Genomic DNA, 17819 nt, shown 5'->3' on the forward strand with positions numbered 1-17819 from the left:
CCCATCGGATCTACTGAAATCCATTCCTCAAGTTGTCGTATTTGCTCTCGGGGTAGGAGAGCACGTTCTGCGACTGGTCAAGGGCTGACACGCCTCCAATCCCTTCCACAAAGGTTCCAATCAGGCTGCCGTCAGCTTTGTTGGCGGTTTTTCCTCCCTTGTCGCCGCTGGTTTCCCACCACATGCCACCGCCGAGCTGAAGCTTGGTAATATAATCCAGTTTCATCTCGCTCACGGCCACAGTGTCGTAGGAGACCATGGTGCGTGCCGTGGGATCATAGCTCCAGGATGCACCCAGGTTGGCATCGACATGTTCGGTGGCTCCTGTTCTTGGGAGCGCTTTGTAGTCCCAGACACCTTGTTCCCAGCTTCCCTCTCCCACCCCCGAGAATGCGGTCCCGGGTCCATCAGTGTTGGTAAAGGCACGCCCATACAGCGGCATTCCCAGGATAATCTTGGACGAGGGGACCCCACCATTCTGGATGTAGTAGTTCACTGCCTCATTGGTTGAGAATGGCGTCGATGCTGGCTTGTCAGCGGAGGGATACAGGTTGGCTTGATGGCCAGCAACAGTGTCCCAACTTCCGGCATAGTCGTAGGCCATCAAATTGTAGAAGTCCAGATATGGCGTCATCTGAGACAGCTTGAGCTTGGTGTAATTAGCAGGACCTGCATGAGATCAGCATTCATTGGGTCTGACTTGGTCTCGCCCTGGCTAAAACAAATAATATCATCCACTTACCAGCTGGACAAGCGATGGTGAGAAGGAACTTCCTGCTCGCACCAGCAGTTGCATCCAGAGTCTAGACAAAATTAGTGCATGCGTGCGCGCATTACTTACGATCGGGATGGAAAACTTACCTCTCGACACTTCTGAAGCAGAAGGACCATATTTTGCGCTTCTGTATCATCTGTAGGTAGTCGTCTTAGTATCCACCTCTAACTGGTCACACATCTTCCCCAACATCCCAGAAACTAACCTTTGGGATACTCCCAATCAATGTCGATACCTGCAGGCCCAGCATTAGCGAATCAAGTGCCACGCATTGTCATAAACAAGTCACATACCATCGAATCCAAGATCAGTGACCAATTTAGTTGCAGTCTCAGCAAACTTAGTGCGGCCAGCATCAGTGCTAGCGGCCTGAGCGAAATTGGGAGAGTAGGTCCAACCGCCAATGGAGAGCAAGACCTTCAACTTCCTATTTTGCTGCTTGAGCAAGAACAACTGCTTGACACAGCCGTAGACATTGGTACCGACGTCATTCCAAGAGTCTGTGGGGTAGTGCTTCTCAATGTCCGACCAGGTGTCGGACAGATAACTGTGGCGAGAAGTCAGTGCGGCTGATCAGGTGGCAAGGGGGTGATCAGCCATGTGCTGCAGAAGAGTGGAGAGCTTACACTTCACCAGTGTCCGGGCGAACGTTAGCAAATGCGTATAGGACATGAGTCAGTTTGTCGGCCGGCATGTCCTGAGGATTGTAGTTGCGGCCATAGATCGCCTAGCATTGGCATTAGAACTACTTTACAATACGAATGGACTGCCTCTCGTGCTGGGCTGTGAATACGGCAGCCAAAATTGAGTATATGCTCACCCAATTGACGAAGTAGGCCACGGACTTCAGACCAGTAGACATGGCTGGGATGGTAGCGTTCGTGTCGGTAGTAGGTGCAGGATTGGGCTGGAGCGAAAGCACAGCTGCGTCATTCCAAAAGTACCGAGCAGAGAGGATGAGAGCAAGGATGAGAAGTACGAGACAGTGAATCAATCGCGAGAAAGCCATGATCGGCAATAGTAATCAAAAGCACTTACCAGCATGCAAGAGGCTGGTAAGCAGAACCCGGAAGAGTCAGTCGGAAGGAACGAACGCTGCAGCAGGGGGGAAGAAGTGGAATGATTGTACCTGCCTTAGGTCACCTCTCCTGTATGGTACTATATAAATAACAGCAATTCGGATTCCTGATTGGCTCAGAGTCAATAGCGGCGGTGCAACTGTGGCTGCAGGAGACAGGTGGTCTGCGCTTATGTGATCATCAAAATGTGGCTGACTGGGATTTCAGGAAGCTGATGGGCATCTACTACTCCAGGAGTTCAGTGGAAGGTTTCCAATTTATACCTCTATTCGGTAGATAGAACACCGTTATATTCGGCTTGTGAAAGCTCTTTGAAACACAAATTGTGCCGTCGGTGGCGTCGGTCATTTCTTGTCTGACCATGCCATGCTCTAAATTGTAAACATAGTCTTCCTGGCAGTATAGGCCTCCATGGTTACGACACTATATCGTGTGCTTCCTTGATAGTTAAACTCTCGGGGAGGATAGTTGAGGCTAGACTGGATAGAACAGGGCGGGGATGCTTAAAATTCCTCAAGTGATCTGTGCCTGGGTATCTGTCACGAGAACAAAGAGATCGGCTATCGGGGAGGGATCCTGGTTCGACAATCCAATCCCCAGGCTTGCATTGATCGTCCCCGGTGCATCTCAGTTCAGATGACGTTTCGAAGGGTAATTTACAAGCGCATGATGTATCTCGGGGCAGTTCACGACTCCGGAGATATCATGGGAGCTGAGGTTACAACTTCCCGACGTCCGGCATGACCGTAGGTAACATCGAAGTAGCAGGAACTCTATGGCCGACTGCTCTGTGATGAAGCGTAGTTCAAAAGTATAGGCCATGTAAGGGAGCAATGAATGACTTACTCCGATCAGGCCATGTAATTAGGATGCGAGGTGGGAGCGTGCGCATGATGCATCTCGCTTGTTCTGGACTTCGGAGACCACCACGATTACCGATCTCACCTTCGTCGAGATCAATGCACAGGGAGACAAGGGGGGGGTGGGGTAAGGAAGATGCAACCGTAGTGGTAGCGAGCAGTTCTGTAACGAGTAGAAAGCATTTCGATGCGCGAATGGGAGGAAGAGCGGAAAGGGAATTAAGGAATGAGCATTCCCGGTTGTACCATGGATCCTGGCCGAACGTGACAGATGACACTAATCCTGCAACCTCGTGGCCGAAATTTGGGGACCCATCGACGGCCGGAAGGGATGTCAACTCCCAGTCACTAGTTAGATTAGAACCAGGATACGTACAAAGTAGTCATCACCTTGATCGTAACGCCAGAGGGTCCATCCGGGAAGGTGATCAGTGAGTGGGAGCACGTCCGACGGGATCCCCGCCTCGCCCGTGACTGCAAGCCCTTAACCAGACCAGGAAACAGATCCAGAAAAATGAAGAACGAGAGAGCGACCGAGTGGATCAGTTTCCTGGACCTTCTCAGCTGAAACCTTTGCCTCTATCGCACGGCCGGGGCACTGATTGGCGCGGGGGACTTTTAAGCTACTGCAGGGCACGGTTGCACGGCCACAGTTTGATCCCACCAGCATTGCAATTTGGAGCAGATCTGCCAAATCAGGATTTGACCTGCGATGAAAAATTTTTCAAACTGGTTGAGGAGAACGGACAGATCTCATGGAACCGCCGTGCATCTGCGTCAGAGGCCAATCCCCTAAATTCTTTTTTCCTTTTTGCTCTCTCCAACCCATCTCCGTATCGCTTTCCGGGCGCATGCAGCAATGGGTCCTCCCCGCCCCATCCAGTTCAGCTGGGATGTCCTCAACCAGCTGCACCCAAGAGTTTAGCAGCGACCCAGCACGTCGGTAACTCCGGCGGCTGTCATTGGATGAGTCGAGTGTGAGGATCTCGTTTCGTGTCTATCTGTCGCTCCGGCCAGAGCGTTTCGCCCCTCGACACGGTAAATTCGACGCCAATGAAAAAAATTCAACACCAGCAATTCAGCTGGTAGGCCGATTCCCGCATCCTCCTAGCCATGTGGACGACTGGAACCGACTACTATCCCGGCCAAACTCAAAGTTCTCGTTTCAAAAATTCTGGATAATTATTCGAAAATTCTCCCCCTTCTCCACAATAACCCGTCGGGTCCACAGGGCGGGCTTACCGACTGCTTGACAGGAAACGACTGGCAAGCCACGCGCTATCTTCTCTGTCGACATCACTGTGGCGTGTGTCGCAGAAGTAGACCTTTGCCCATGTGGATGACCCTGGTCGTACCAATTCCCTCGCCTAGGAGGAATCCGTAACATGCCAAGGACTAACAAGTACTATCACCGATAGATTGTTCGCTTCAGCTTTGCAGAGCGGAAAATTGATCCGTCAATAATGAGGAAACTGTCGGAGTCGCACTAGTCTACCGCTAAGGCAGCAACATCCCTGCCTGGGGTTGCATACTTGCATCGATAGTCCCAAAATAATCTGGCTGCTCGCAGCGGGCCCAAGAGAAATTTAGGGCAATAATTACCAACAATACATTGAGAAGCAATCAAGCAAACTAACCCTCGCTGGGGATTTCCAATTAAGTCGCATCTAGCGTAAGCCATAATTCAAGGGGGATATCATGACATGAAGGGAAACCGAACAAAGTAGAAGATCAATGTAGAAGCCGAAAAAGGGCAAGTGCAAAGAAGAAAAGTATAACCGAACATATGAGGCGTATCATAGGGAATCACACAGCTTTTCTTTTTCCAAAATCAGAGCACGACGAGCGACCTGCGCCCAAAATTGCGGATAACAAACCGCCCACATCAAAGGGTATACCGAAATAGCCAAGCAAATGGTGCTGTAAGCCCGAAAACCATTTAAAACATCATATATCCATACACTGCAACTTCTCGTCCTGCCAAAAGAATCAGGTGTATAGTAAGTTGCACATCGTGAGCCCAGCAATTCATGGGTGATAACGGATCCAGGTGAGGATCACTGGCAGGGAAGGATCGTCGGCAAGCCAATGACCTGCCCGCGTGTCTGCAGCCCGGAGATCAGCAACGACGTATTGATCCGTCACTTGTGCCATTTCCTATTGTTGTATTCGATGTCAGTCAATTGCTCAATGACCGTAACGCTCAGGGCTTGACTCACCTGTCGGAACGTGTTGCTCACAGTCTTGAGTTGAGCAGCGTGCTGAGGTCCAGGCTGTTGTCCTCGCAGGATGTTCTGACGGTTGATAGCCCATCTTCTGGCGGCTGCCACCCGAAGGTAGATGCGATGGGCTTGAAAGCGCCGGGCGCTGGCGTCAAGAATCACTCTCTGCAACTCCGCCTTCTCCGTCTCCACGTTTGACTGGGCGGGTGTCATGCTGGGATTGTAGTTGGAGGACATCAACGCCTGAGCGGCAGCCAGGCCTTCTCTGATCGTCTTGTAGCCCTCTTCGTTGGCTTCTGCGCTCGGGATTTGGACGTTCTGTTGGGAGATATGCACAAGTAGAGTTCGGTAGTCGTTTATGATTTCGGCCACCCGCAGGGCACGTGCTTCGTTGACTATAACATGTCAATGCCATTGACGACGCCAGGATAATGGAGAAAAGCGAAGGTGTCATTACTTACGTCCGTCAGCCATTGCGATTGTAGTAAACTTGAAGTTGCCTCCGACAAGTGATTAAAGGTATGTGAAGAGTGGGCGTGCAACAAGAGGCACTAAAGGAACTATATCCAAAAGGAGAGAATGAATAGAGTGTGCTAGAGTAACGGTCAAGTCAATTGACTAGAAGAGACAGGGCGACCTTTATATCCTTGATGAGTCGAACTCTGATTTCCTCTATGGTAATGTCATCTGAAGGCTGAGGGTGGGATATCCTTTTAAGCTTAACGTTCAGCCATGAGGATTCCCGATGACCATGGGCCATCAGCCCGGCGATGGGGAACATGGTGAAAGAGGATCATCATCATGAGTAGTGGCTGGCTGCGTTGACGGACGCTGATGGAGAAAGGAGGACATCACAGCTAGGGACTGCAGCTGGATAATGACACCCATTGTGGATCAATAGTAGAAAACAAGCCCCATGAGAGCCATGTGTCCGAAAGGGCCTGGGATGTCCACCCACGGTGAATGGATCTAAGGCTGATATCTAAGCGCGACGCTAAGCAGCTGGCCCAGGTTAGGGGATCAATGCTTATGGGTCTGCATATGCATAGGGGAAATGAAAGATACACAAAACTGGATCACGGCAACCGGCGATAGCAGTCAACGCAGGGGTGGGAATATTGGAAAAAGAAAATCAACACTAGAAACGATGTTCAAGACTGGGGCCGGGCAGAGGAGACTCCACTGGCTTGTGGGTGGAGAAGGTGGACGGGGTGATACATCGCCGCATGTGTCACAGAAGGACCACACCAGTGGGAAAGCCGATAAAGCCACAATGAAAATTTTATTATGATTATTTTAGGATAGTTTGACTTTCTGGTTTAAGGAGGTGCTGGATCTTGGTTCATCTTGCAGACTGAGTGGAGACGGACAGGCATGAGCAGATGGACCACCAACCCATGGCATGATTAGTTAGCCTAATCCTGGTAAGTACTGTAGTTAGTTAGCGGAACTCTAGGTTGTCAAAAGACACTAAAAAAAAAAAAAAAAAGTAGTGGGAAGTGCGAGTGACTGCCAGCTGGGATGAGGGTCATCCACCCTCGGTAAACGCCACACCCTAGTAATTCATAGTTCAACATCAGCTGCAAGTTGGGACGGAGATATTGACGAGAATGGAATAATCGAGTGCAAGTGCAGGGAAGTCCTCGCAAGGATTTGGCTTTTGACACTGACTCGGTTTAGGTTCAGGCACCGTTCGGTCCCACGGCGAACAGGCAAGGGCGTCAAGAGCAAAGAGTAGAGCAACCCAAAAGAAAAAAAAAAAAGAAATCAAAATGACAAAGATAGAACGGCGGCCAAAAAGAAACCGCGAAAGCCACAAGTTCCAGCTCAGCCACAAAGAGGCGAGTAAACCAGCTGAAAATGGAAAAGCAAACACCGTAGCCTCAGGCTTGAAGGTTTACTCCATACTACGGCGTACTAGTAGTTTCTTTCATCATCCGTCCGGGTTGTTGCTCTCTCTCCTTCCTTGTCTGTCACTTCATGACTACTTGCAGGATACGAACAGAATCTCCGTCCCGACCTCCTCGGTGGCAAGTTTCATCATGCTCCTCCAATGAGCATGGTCAACGTTGCTTCAATGCAGAATGCTAGCCGAGAGATTGTTTCCCTGTTGAGTGCTAAAGCTTGCAGATGGCACGCTCAATACTTCATAGCAGTAGACGTCTGACATTGCTCTGCATCGATAATCCCGGTTCCGCCGTTCCTTTCTTTAGTAACAAGTGCTGCAACATGGGACGTGCAGATAAGCAACTTCCCTCTCTAAGCCTGTCAGATCGCAAAGACCATACTTTATCGCACCGTGCTTCACCGTGCTTGTCTATCCCCATATTTGCCACCAGTCCGGAGGAACAGGCGACGGGTCTTTCCGATACACGAGCCCCGGTCACAGTAGCTGCAAGGGGGGCTTTCCAGGTTTTTGGATGTCAAGTACAACAGCGGTGCAAAAAAAGCAATTCAACCAACCAGGATGGGGAATAGAGTTTCGTCAGACACACGCCAGCTCAGGGCATCAGAGAAAAATAGTGATGTTCATCGATCGTTCTGCGTCTACCAACATGTATGCTCCCAGTAAAAAACAATGAAAACCAGCTCAGTCCTTCTCGCTGATGGCCTGCAGTCGTTCGTCGATCTCTTCCTCCGTCAATTTCCGGAAACCAATGTCTGTCCCTTCCTGGCCATCTGCCCGTGGCCCTCCCACGATTCCAATCTCCAATTCGTGTTTCTTGAAATCAACACTCAGTACATTGCTCAAAGCGGTGATTCCCAGCTCCACAACATCCTCCCAGCTGCCGTCAGCGTACTCCTTGTTTTTCAGCTTCTTCTCCAAGTAAGTGATCGCCTCCTGCTGCTTCGGTCCAGATGCAGTCGCCTTATATCCGATGTAGTATCCAGCAGGATCGACCTTGTAAAGCTGGGGGCCCTTCTCCGAATCGACAGATACCAGGGTCGTGGCAACTCCGAGGGGACGCATGTAAGCCTAGAGGGTGAACGTGATCCATCAGCCAATGTCTCGGGCTAGCTTTTCGAGCAGGTGACACATACCCTTTGCGTGTAGACCTGATTGATATTGCCAAGTCGCTTTGCGAGGACATCACAGGGCATTTCGTAGCCATACTTGTATCGGAATTCAGCTGCCTCACCACGAGCACGGTCAACACTGGCCCTCGCATCGGCGATGGAGCCGGTCATTACACAGCCCACTGACGGGGAAAGTCTGAAGATGTACGAAACGGAGGAGGGGTCGATCAATTTGTCCTGGTATGGTTATCAGAGGATGCCCGATAGGCCGTCTCAGGCGGCGGGGACGAGCTTACAGCAACTTTCTTCTGGGACAGAACCACAGCGCAGTTCTTTCCCTTCACACCTAGCGAGGTGATGTTGGCCGAGGTGATAGCCTTGAAGGCATATTCTAAGCGCCGAGGGCATCAATGGTGAGTAGGCGGACTTGATGATCTAACGTGGTCCGTGATCGGCGCTCTTCGAGGGTCGTTGGGACGAGAGGCGGAGGTGATGAGGAGAGGGACACTTACCAACTTGGTACAGACGACCCGAGTCTGAGAAGATGGTAATGTGTCTGTCATATGCACTTCCTGCTCACGGAGGTTGTCAGTTCATCGATGAAGTCATGGATATCGGTCCAGTCGAGAGTCCGGGAAGTCTCACCAGACATGATTGCGGTGATATATCAGACTCGATTCGAAGATACAGTGGAAATTAATTAGATTTATAGTAAGATGGAAATGGAATCGAGATGGGGGAACGGAGGATCGAGGACGAGGGAGGAGGGACGTTAGCAGAGGACGCGTGCCAGAGGGTGCCTGGCCGGAGCTCTAAGCTTTGGGTCCCCGTTTGAGTAAGCTCCAGCGTCACCGCCTTCACGGCTTCAGCCTTTGTGCCGCTCACTTATCATCCATCTCTCTCAGTGCTCAACTATGAGCTCCTTCAGGCTTGAATATGTGTTCGTCAATATAAGTATTATGGTGGTATCTTTTCATACTGACTGATTTCTCGAGATGTCTCTAAGTCAATATCATGAATACTATAGTGAATATACAATCCTAATCAATTAACAAGTAGTACTACTGTATCGGTACTAATAGGATATAACTTGAAGTGGTTTAATTACTACTATACTAGTAGCACTATTTGTTTTATATAGAGATCATGAGTTTCTACAAAGCAACAAGTCTTCCTGGAGAGCACTATACTGTCAAGGTGTGAAGTCATACACGGCAGGACTGGCCTACCTGTTTATTCTTACTATAATGTAGAAACAACTGCCAAGCAACTGCCAGAGTTGTGATTGATCAAGCTATAGCGATCTCTATGACTGGAAATGGGGGTCTATAAAAAACTCCTATAAACATGGACATCTCCCTTATTTGGGACATAACGATCAAACAGCAGGTCATTGAAAGGGTGTGCTCATTCAAGAAAGCACAAGCACCTGACTTCCTAAAGTGGCATCACAGCTAGTCACTCGAACTTGAGCTGTCCGAATTGCTGTCGCTAGCACTGCTGCTGCTGCTGCTGCTGTCACTATCACTGTCACTGCTATCTTTCGATGACGAGGCTTTAGCGGCTGTAGGCTTGGCCTTGGTCTTCTTCTCGTCGTCGCTGTCGCTGTCGCTATCACTGTCGCTCGAACTCTCGCTCTCACTGCTGCTCGAGATCTCAACGATAGCAGTACGGTTCTTCTTCTTTTTCTTGCCGGGCTGGCTCTGCGCCCCCTTCTTTCCTTTCTGCGCAGCAGGCTTCGGCTTGTGGTAATTGAACAGCGTACCGTTAACAGCAAACAGAATGAGCTCAGCCCGTGCCCTGTTCTCGTACTTCTTCAGCGTCTCAGCATTGAGCTGCCCAGTAACATCTTGGCAGTCGATATCTTGACCCGCAGCCAAGCGTGTCCGGAAGACACCAACAGCCTTGTCGTAACTCGCCTTATCCGTCGCCGCGGAGTCCTCATTCGCTTCAGAAGAGGTACCCTCCTTCGACTCTTCCGTCTGCGAAGGAGTACTTGATTGATCTTCCTCAGCATCGGCTTCCGCCTTGATGACCTCCTCGGCAATCTGTCGCAACCGCAACTTCGCTCCTTCGCTCTTCAAACCCTGTAGATAGGCAAGCAAAGCCGCATTGTACAGCGTCGGGACCTGCTCCAGTGACAATACATGCTTGAAGAGATGCGTCTCGCGGTTCTTCTGGAACTTCCACGCCGACCGATGCTTGTGGTACAGACTCAGGTAGGAAAGGATAGGCGTTTCGTGGATTCTCGGTGTCGTGGTGGATGAAGCATCATTCGAACCGTCCTGCTTCTTGTTCTTCTTCTTCTTCTCCTTTTTCTTTTTCTTTCCCTCGCCTTCATCATCAGCCTTGTCTCCAGTATCATCCCCGGGAATGTCAGCATCAATCTTCATTTGATCCTGCTCCTGCTCCTCCTCCTGATCCTCCGCATCACCATCCAATTTCTTCGCATCCGCCGAAAACGACACCCTCTTCTTCTTCTTTTTCTTCTTCTCCCCATCGTCCTCCTTCACTTCCTTATCTTCCTCATCATCATTCTCAAGCCGTCTCTTCTTGCTCTTCTTGCGATCCTGCTGCTTCTTATCCACAATTCCCTTATCCGTCTCCGTCTCCTCCACCGTATCTTTAGCGTACTTGAGTTTCAGACCCATCTTCTTCCAAGCCGGAATATGTTGTTGCTGCTGCTGTGGAGATTCTTGGGGGTTGCTCGACATTGAGCGATGCGACGGTATGGCAAGAGTCGTTCGATTTGCGGAGCGGCGGTGGACGAAAATGAACAAATTTGCAGTTTATGTGAGTCGCGTTGTCCCAGATATATTAGCAGTGGGAGTACAACGGGGAAAAATGTGATTTAGTGGTGATCAAGAAAGATAGTTGTATGGGTTGTCTCTGGATGGTCGCAGAAAGTTTTGGGGAAATTTTCCACGTGAGGTGCGGAGATAAAATTTAAGTGGACTACTATTTATCTAGCTTATCTCCGCTTTGGTTATCTACTAAGTAGAAGGTGGTAGGTGAATATGCTAGGGATACATACAATCTACTGACTCTTATCAAATTAAATGTGGATCTATACGTGAGATCGTTATGACTTCTCATTATACATTCTTCTGATTTTTGAATTTATCACTTCGCTTCAATTCCCATCCAGCCCAGCCTATGCCACCCCATCCTTGACTCCATGAACTTGTACAAAACAGACACTCAGACAGACCAAAAACTCTCCTCGAGGGAGATAGATATACAGCTCCAAAAGTCACAGCAAACATCTACAACTTACTACCCAGTAGCGCTTCCAGTCCCGCTATTTTCCGCTTTCTCCCTCTCTTTTTCTCTCCTCCCCTCCTTAGACGACGACGCATTACCCTCAGCAGCAGCATTCGCATTCGCAGCGGCAACAGCGGCCGCCTTACGTCTCGCTCTCTCCTTATCACGGGAACTAGATCCCGCAGTCCTTCGTCTCCTCACGGGTTCATACACATCATTGAAGTTCATAACAACGCCCAGGAACCGCATATCCACATCAGGCTGGTAAGCAAGATCACCTAGGAGGACATTGAGACGGGAGCGGAACTCCGCGGAGAGGTCGCGGAGCCGGACACGCAGGGAAGCAAGCATATGATCGTCCGCAGAGAGGTCATTGGGGTTGAGGGACGATGGGGTGCCGATGCCACCGAAGTCATCGGCGCCACCACCGGCGAGGTTGTTGGGCGTGTAAGCAGCAACGGAGGGGGACATAGAGGAGGAGACGGAGTCCTTATGGCCTCGAAGGGGACGGCGGAGGTCACGGTCCGTGAGGCCCCAGCGGCCCTGGGCGGTGCGGGTTTCTATTTTGGCGCTGAGTTCCTGTCTGCGGGTGAATTCAGCGACGGAGAAGGAGTAAAGGCCGTCAACGGCGTCTTTGTAGGCGAGCATGATTTTGAGGATTTGATGGAGTTGGGTGAGGAAGCCTTCTTCTTGTTGGGGTTTCGAGTTGGTTGAGGAAGAGGAGGTGTTGTTTTTGAAGGAAGTGGAGGAGCCCAGGAGGCCTTTGTGGGTGATGGAGTTGAGGTATTTGGTGTGAGCTTCGATTAGGTCGTCTAGGGTGCAGCCGGGCTTGGAAATGGAGGCTTGTAGTTGGTCCCAGCTTGCTTCGATCACTTCGAATAGGATGTAGTATTGCAGTTGGCACACGAAGTGGATCATCTCGGCGATTACGCATCTTGCTCGTTTCCAGTCGGAGCCGACTTTGTCGTTGACGCTTCCTAGGACGCCGCGGGCCCCCGTCATGCATCGTCGCCAGGTGCTGCCAAGGGCGAATTCGACTCGTTTCACTCGCCAGAGGAAATTGAAGACTTTCAGGTATTGAGTGGAGCCCCAGGGTGTGATGACCACGTCTACTGGGGCGTCGATTTTGTATTCCAGGGTGAAGCAGTCCCAGCCAATCTCTCCATGGCTGAGCTCTAGCATGCGGGCATCCAGCCGACGGAGGACATCTGGGGAGTCGTATTGTGCGTTTGATGCTCGAATGGCGTGCTCCAACTGGGCAGTCAGTGTATGCCGGTACTGTGAATTAGCTGGCCGGTCGAGGTTGGACGCTAATGACTCCATCAGCAAGGCGATGAAATCACCCTGTCCGAGCAATAGGTATTTCTTCAGCGCTCGAAGATGGTCGAATAGTTTGAACTTGTCGTCCATAAGGTAGATCAGTCGTGCCATCGTAGTCTTATAGGCTTCATCAATCGAAGACTCTAGGGTAGCCGTATCGCCATACCGCAGCTCCTTGGACGCTTCCTTCGAGTAGGCTTCGACCCACCCCGAGTCTCCACAGCCATATCGTATGAAGTTCAATGATTTTCCGATCAGGAATACCTTCTTAGCAAAGTTCTTGTGTGATTATGGAAGGTACCATCTCATCGTCAAGCTTATACTTATCCTCCCAAACACTGGTTGCAATGCGACGTGGGTCTGTGCTGGGCCTGAACTCTGGCTCGACAACGAAGAATTCTTTGTAGGGGTCGGACAGTTCGCCATCGTAAATCCAAAGCCGTAGCATATCGTAGAAGGGCCGGGTGACATGGTTGAGAAGCTTCTCTGCCAGAGCGCATACGAAGGGGTCGCCATGAGACGTCGAGAAGCCATGAATTAGAGAGATCAGTTGACCACCTTTCTTGTCTGTAATATCAACGTTAGCTTGAATAACTGCCCATTCACAGTTGGAGCACATACTCTGAGCTTCCTCAACAATAAGACTCATCAACCGCAGCGCCATCGTTGCATCTCGCGTCCAGACAACACATCGCTTCAATGTCACACCACTCTTAGCGGCACTCCGAGGATCATTCGGGTCTGCAGGCGCAGCCAACGCCCGCCGAATCTCCCCTTCCAACGTAGCAACTAAGCCCAGATACGAGCGGAGTTCATTCGAGAGAGCTGCCCGCAAGCTCTGGCTCAAAAGGCCCCCGCCAGAGCTCTCAACAAAGGACGACAACCCACGATATAGAAGGCAGGGCTCTGCAAGTGAATTCAGAAGCGAAACGACAGGCAAAGGCAGCGACGGCGGTAATTTCAAGATAGACGATGAGGAGAATTGCAAATTGGAGGACGACAACCCCTGCAAATTGAACGGTAAATCACGAAGAAGGCCATCTTCCAACGGCCCCGTAGGCTTCTGCTCCTTCTCCGGACCAGGATCCGGCATTATCGTCTTCTGATCATCACTAAACGGTTCTCTAACCCCAGTATTCGCCCGACTACGAGTAACCCGAGTCTCTCGAGCCCTCTCCGTCGTCTGTAACCCCCCATCAAGCTCCGGTTCTCGCTCCTTATCCGCAAACAATTCCTGCCGTCGCACCGAAGCCTTTCTCTCAATCCTCCCAGGCAACTGAGACGCCGACGAGCTAATCGCCGGACCCTCCTCATCCGACTGATCACCAGCGCCCCAACCCTGTTGTTTCGTCCTCTGGCCCTTCCAAAGCACATTCTGCAAATTCGCCGGCTCGACCGGCGGACTCCTCGCCTCCACCATCACCTCGTCATCCATAACAAACCCATCATAATCATCCGCCCCGGAGAGTCGATAAAGTAAGTACAGGATGGCCCATTTCTGCGACAGCACCGGCTGCGTCAACAGACGCGAGTAAAGATTCGAGAACCGCACCGCCTTATCGGGGCTCGCATTCTCGCGCAGTAATTTCCGCTTAATCAGGTCCGACGCGTTGTTGATGTTCTCTCCGCCTGCTAAGCTTCCTCGTCTGTTTATTCCGGGGCCCGGCGGCGAGGACGGATCATTGTTGGCGGCGCTCGTGTAGGTGTCCAGGATGCGCCATGACCGCTCGAGGATATCTTGGTGTCGTCGCTCCTCGGCTGCCGCGAGGGCTTCTTCTGCGTCGTCGGAGTAGCCGTCGTCGATGTCGGAGAATGAGAGCGGAGGGGTAAGGGAGTCGACGAGCTGCGAGAGGGCGTCGTCGATGCGCCGCGGGCGCGCGGGTTGGCGGGTGGACATGCTTTTGGGGGAATCTGGTTATAGCTCGACTGTAGGGCTCTCGTGTATTGTATAACGTCCTTTCTTTTTATTCTCTGGATTCCAAGTATGCTTGTGTAATTCACAACTTGAGGCCCCTCAAGAGGCAATGGGGTATAGGCCGGCTGGCGCAGAATACCGCCTTTCGAGGTTAGACGCGGCGAGAAGTTAATGGTCGAACACAAGTGGATAGCCTGCCAATTCGCTGGAGTCGCGGAGTCTAGGGCATGGTGTCCCGCACCAGTCAGAGGAAGACCTGGGAGTAGTAGCTATGGCATATAGACTTGACGTGTTTAGGTATCAATTGCGTCGGAGCCCATCGCCGAAGGACTGGTAGACCCGCGTATGGGATGAATGTTGTTGTCTTGTTTGACCGGTTTGTATGGTTTGAACTCAAATCCACCGCGTCCTGCCAAGCACGCCGTTACTGATCACGATTGCAGACCGTCGATCTATCTACGAAATACAGTCTGTATTACACATATTCTTACAAGTGTCGCAGGTTTTGATTGAAGAATCAGTTGGAATTCAAGCTCAGCAAATTCCCTAGACGCTTAATGGCATCTAGTATGAAAGCAAACGATAGCAAGAAGCCTCCAGTACGCCACCCAGTACCGTGTTTCGCAGCAACAAAATGATAGAGAAGGCAAACACCCAGTGGCCCGCAAGTATCAGACAGACGAAGAGAAGCCCTCACAGCAAAGGGGATAGCAGTGTAAAAAGAGAAAGCAAAAGATAAATGAGTACACAATACACCACCCTAGCCTGCAAGTACCGATGCCAGACAGGACGAGGGCTCTTGAGGGTCGAAGCGAAAAAAAAAAGAGAGAGAACAAGTGATAAAAAGAAATTGAAAGCAGCCAAGCTTTTGCGCCAAGTTTGCACCTTCTGGTGATCAAGTGATGCCCAATCCACTTCAAATTCAGCCGTCCGTTTTAGAAATCGTATACATCATAACACCTATCCATGCCGGTGGCGCGTAGCCAAATAATAAGAGCAAGAGGTAGCAGGCAGACAAGGCGCCACACATCCTCACGTTGACGCCTGCACTCCTGAAGCAAGAAAAAGAATTAAAAGAAAACCGGCCGTTCTTCAACCGCATATAACGGAACACGACCAATCATGTATTATCGTGGCCTCGCATGGGGACTCATTACCGTCGTAGCCCCTGAGCAGGGATAGGTGCTCCAGGTTGCATTGCCATACCGTTAGGGATGTTGTATGGATGCGCATCAAATCCTGCCGACATGCCATTCATCATGAGAGGGCCTAAACCTTGGGCCTGGGAGACTGGGCAGTCCTTATGCGCAAGCAACAAAGTCTTGAGATTGACGATTTCCTCACGGAGCTGCGTGACAGTGGCAGTAAGCGCATCATTCTCGGAGGTGAACAATTCCACCTTCGCTTGAAGGTTGGCAAGCCACTGCTTCTTTCGCTGGCGACACTTGAGCGCCGCAACCCTACAAAGAACGTTAGCACCAAGCCAATAACTTGAGCGCGCCAAATGGTAAAAAGCGCTTCTTACCTGTTCCTCTCGAGAAAGTTCTTTCTCTTCTCTTCATCAGTCATTTTCTTCGTGTCTGTCGAGTTCTTTCTCTTCATATCATCTTCATCGTCTTCGGAATCCCCAACATCGGAAGGAGGCTCAACACTACCAGACCCGTTACTCGTTTTGGCCTTCTTGTTTGAACCCTTCGGTGCATCTTCTGCTTTGCGCCTGTTGTTTGCCGCGGTGCTGGCTTTTGTGCCAGTGTTCTTCTTGGCTTTGCCCTTGGCAGCGGGCTTCGTCTGCTCACCCTGCATGTCAGAGGCGTCACCGCTGGTCTCTCTGCCTGATACACCATTCATGTTTTGCGAGTTACGTCTATCGGCGCCAGCATCAAGTTGCTGGTCATTGGCCTGAATACTTTGTGGCTGAATCGATGCTTGGTTCGATACAGTGAACTGATTGGGGTTCGCCTGTCCGCCCTTGGCCAGCATGAAAAGCCCGTTAGCCGCATCAGCAGCGTCATGATGACCAAATGGGTCGGAACCGGCAGGCGGGTTCGGCTTAATATCCATATTGGAGTTTTGCGTCGCTGGATCAGGTTCGGAAGTGGGGTTAGAGGTTGGGCCACCTAAGCTGTTCTTCTTGGCAGCGTTAAGGGCAGTACGGTGGAACTCAATGGTCGACGGTGTCGCACCACCACTCTGCAGCTGCTGCAGAAGTGCCTGAGAGTTGGGGCTAGGAGCAGGAAACATAGAACCCCCTCCGCCCGGGGTCAATCCAGTGCGGAGAGAAGACTCGTTAGGGGTAGGGAAGCCCCTGCCAATACTGTCAAAATAATCGCTCGTGCCAGTCGGGCCGGCGAGCATAGCAGGACTCAGCGGCCCGGAGCGCAGAGAGTTGGACCAGCCGTAGCCGCCACCGGCAGAGCTTGTGCCCGGCAGGGCAGGAGAAGTAAGTGCTGCAACAGGAGGAAGGATCGACTTTCCGGGTGTTTCGCCCGAGGAACCACCACTGCCGAAAGATTGCTCGAAGGGATTGGGTTCCAGAGAGAAAGGGTTGTGGACGGAGTTGAAGTAATCGGGGGTATCAGTCGCGCTTGTTATGGCTGGTCGCGGAGGCGGCGCCAACGAGGTTTGAGGATCTACATCAGGCTTGGTATCTTTAAGATCCGAAGAGGTCGCCCGGGAGTCTGTATCCGGAGCAAATGTGCGCGTTAGTATGACAACACCGACAACGACAATAGCAATGACGATGATGAAGTACGCGACAGTGAGGTTATCTGAAACAGGGGTAGAATGAAAGAGGTTGGCCAAATGAGGCGGTCCAGGCCGAAGTTTGCGAGGAAGGGGATCTGATAACAGTGACCCCCCATCGATGACGCCAATTGTGAGGTCATCCCGACGGCGGCGGGTAGTCAACAGAACATTTGGGGGAACAGTGGCCTACAACCAAGCCAGAACAGGTCAAGGGTCGATGATGAAGTAAGGAAGTGCAAGATACAGCAGATATTCGGGAGTTTGGGGCATGGGAGGTACCAGAGTTCCACGCGCGCAAAACGAAGGATCGAAACAGTTTTTTTTTTAAAGATGCACAACACTCACCTTCGTCTAGACCCGCCTTTTTCGCATCCATTGGGGTAGAATTACGAGTATCGGTATGATTAGTTAGACTGGTCGAAACGGTCGAAGTAACAGCCGCAGACATAATAGCGAAGAAAGGAGGAGGGGGATAATTGTTGGTGGTGTCGATATATCAGAGCGAGGGAGGTCGACAGGTGACCCCGGGGATGTAAGGAAAAAAATAGCCAAGCGAGCGGACGGAGGTGGCGAGGACACGAAGAAGAATAAGGACGGGACGGACGCTGAACAAGAAAACAA

General features: G+C 51.1%; 6 protein-coding genes across 6 annotated transcripts; all 6 read right to left on the bottom strand.

Moving 5' to 3' along the window:
- Nucleotides 1-10: 10 nt before the first annotated feature.
- Nucleotides 11-1819, bottom strand: An02g07020 (uncharacterized protein; the record flags this gene model as incomplete). The annotated part of the gene is made up of 8 exons (XM_001399799.3): nucleotides 11-669; nucleotides 743-803; nucleotides 862-911; nucleotides 981-1010; nucleotides 1069-1322; nucleotides 1402-1502; nucleotides 1596-1682; nucleotides 1814-1819. The coding sequence occupies 8 exons, from the start codon at nucleotides 1817-1819 to the stop codon at nucleotides 11-13; spliced, it is 1248 nt and encodes a 415-aa protein (XP_001399836.1).
- A 2923-nt stretch (nucleotides 1820-4742) lies between these two features.
- An02g07030 (hypothetical protein) lies at nucleotides 4743-5410 on the bottom strand (the record flags this gene model as incomplete). Its single annotated transcript, XM_001399800.1, has 3 exons — nucleotides 4743-4871; nucleotides 4934-5331; nucleotides 5398-5410. The coding sequence occupies 3 exons, from the start codon at nucleotides 5408-5410 to the stop codon at nucleotides 4743-4745; spliced, it is 540 nt and encodes a 179-aa protein (XP_001399837.1).
- Nucleotides 5411-7526: 2116 nt separating this feature from the next.
- An02g07040 (uncharacterized protein) lies at nucleotides 7527-8606 on the bottom strand (the record flags this gene model as incomplete). The annotated part of the gene is made up of 6 exons (XM_059746391.1): nucleotides 7527-7607; nucleotides 7635-7913; nucleotides 7979-8191; nucleotides 8251-8345; nucleotides 8467-8526; nucleotides 8600-8606. The coding sequence occupies 6 exons, from the start codon at nucleotides 8604-8606 to the stop codon at nucleotides 7527-7529; spliced, it is 735 nt and encodes a 244-aa protein (XP_059603411.1).
- An 802-nt stretch (nucleotides 8607-9408) lies between these two features.
- On the bottom strand, nucleotides 9409-10668 carry An02g07050 (uncharacterized protein; the record flags this gene model as incomplete). Its single annotated transcript, XM_059746392.1, has 1 exon — nucleotides 9409-10668. One exon carries the CDS (start codon nucleotides 10666-10668, stop codon nucleotides 9409-9411), a length of 1260 nt encoding a protein of 419 aa, XP_059603412.1.
- A 562-nt stretch (nucleotides 10669-11230) lies between these two features.
- On the bottom strand, nucleotides 11231-14435 carry An02g07060 (uncharacterized protein; the record flags this gene model as incomplete). The annotated part of the gene is given in 2 exon segments (XM_059746393.1): nucleotides 11231-12808; nucleotides 12810-14435. Coding segments are annotated over 2 exon segments (3204 nt in total).
- Nucleotides 14436-15606: 1171 nt separating this feature from the next.
- Nucleotides 15607-17646, bottom strand: An02g07070 (uncharacterized protein; the record flags this gene model as incomplete). The annotated part of the gene is made up of 3 exons (XM_059746394.1): nucleotides 15607-15913; nucleotides 15979-17221; nucleotides 17544-17646. 3 exons carry the CDS (start codon nucleotides 17644-17646, stop codon nucleotides 15607-15609), a joined length of 1653 nt encoding a protein of 550 aa, XP_059603414.1.
- Nucleotides 17647-17819: the final 173 nt, after the last annotated feature.

The sequence above is a fragment of the Aspergillus niger genome, assembly GCF_000002855.4.
Source record: "Aspergillus niger supercontig An02".
Lineage (NCBI taxonomy): Eukaryota > Fungi > Ascomycota > Eurotiomycetes > Eurotiales > Aspergillaceae > Aspergillus > Aspergillus niger.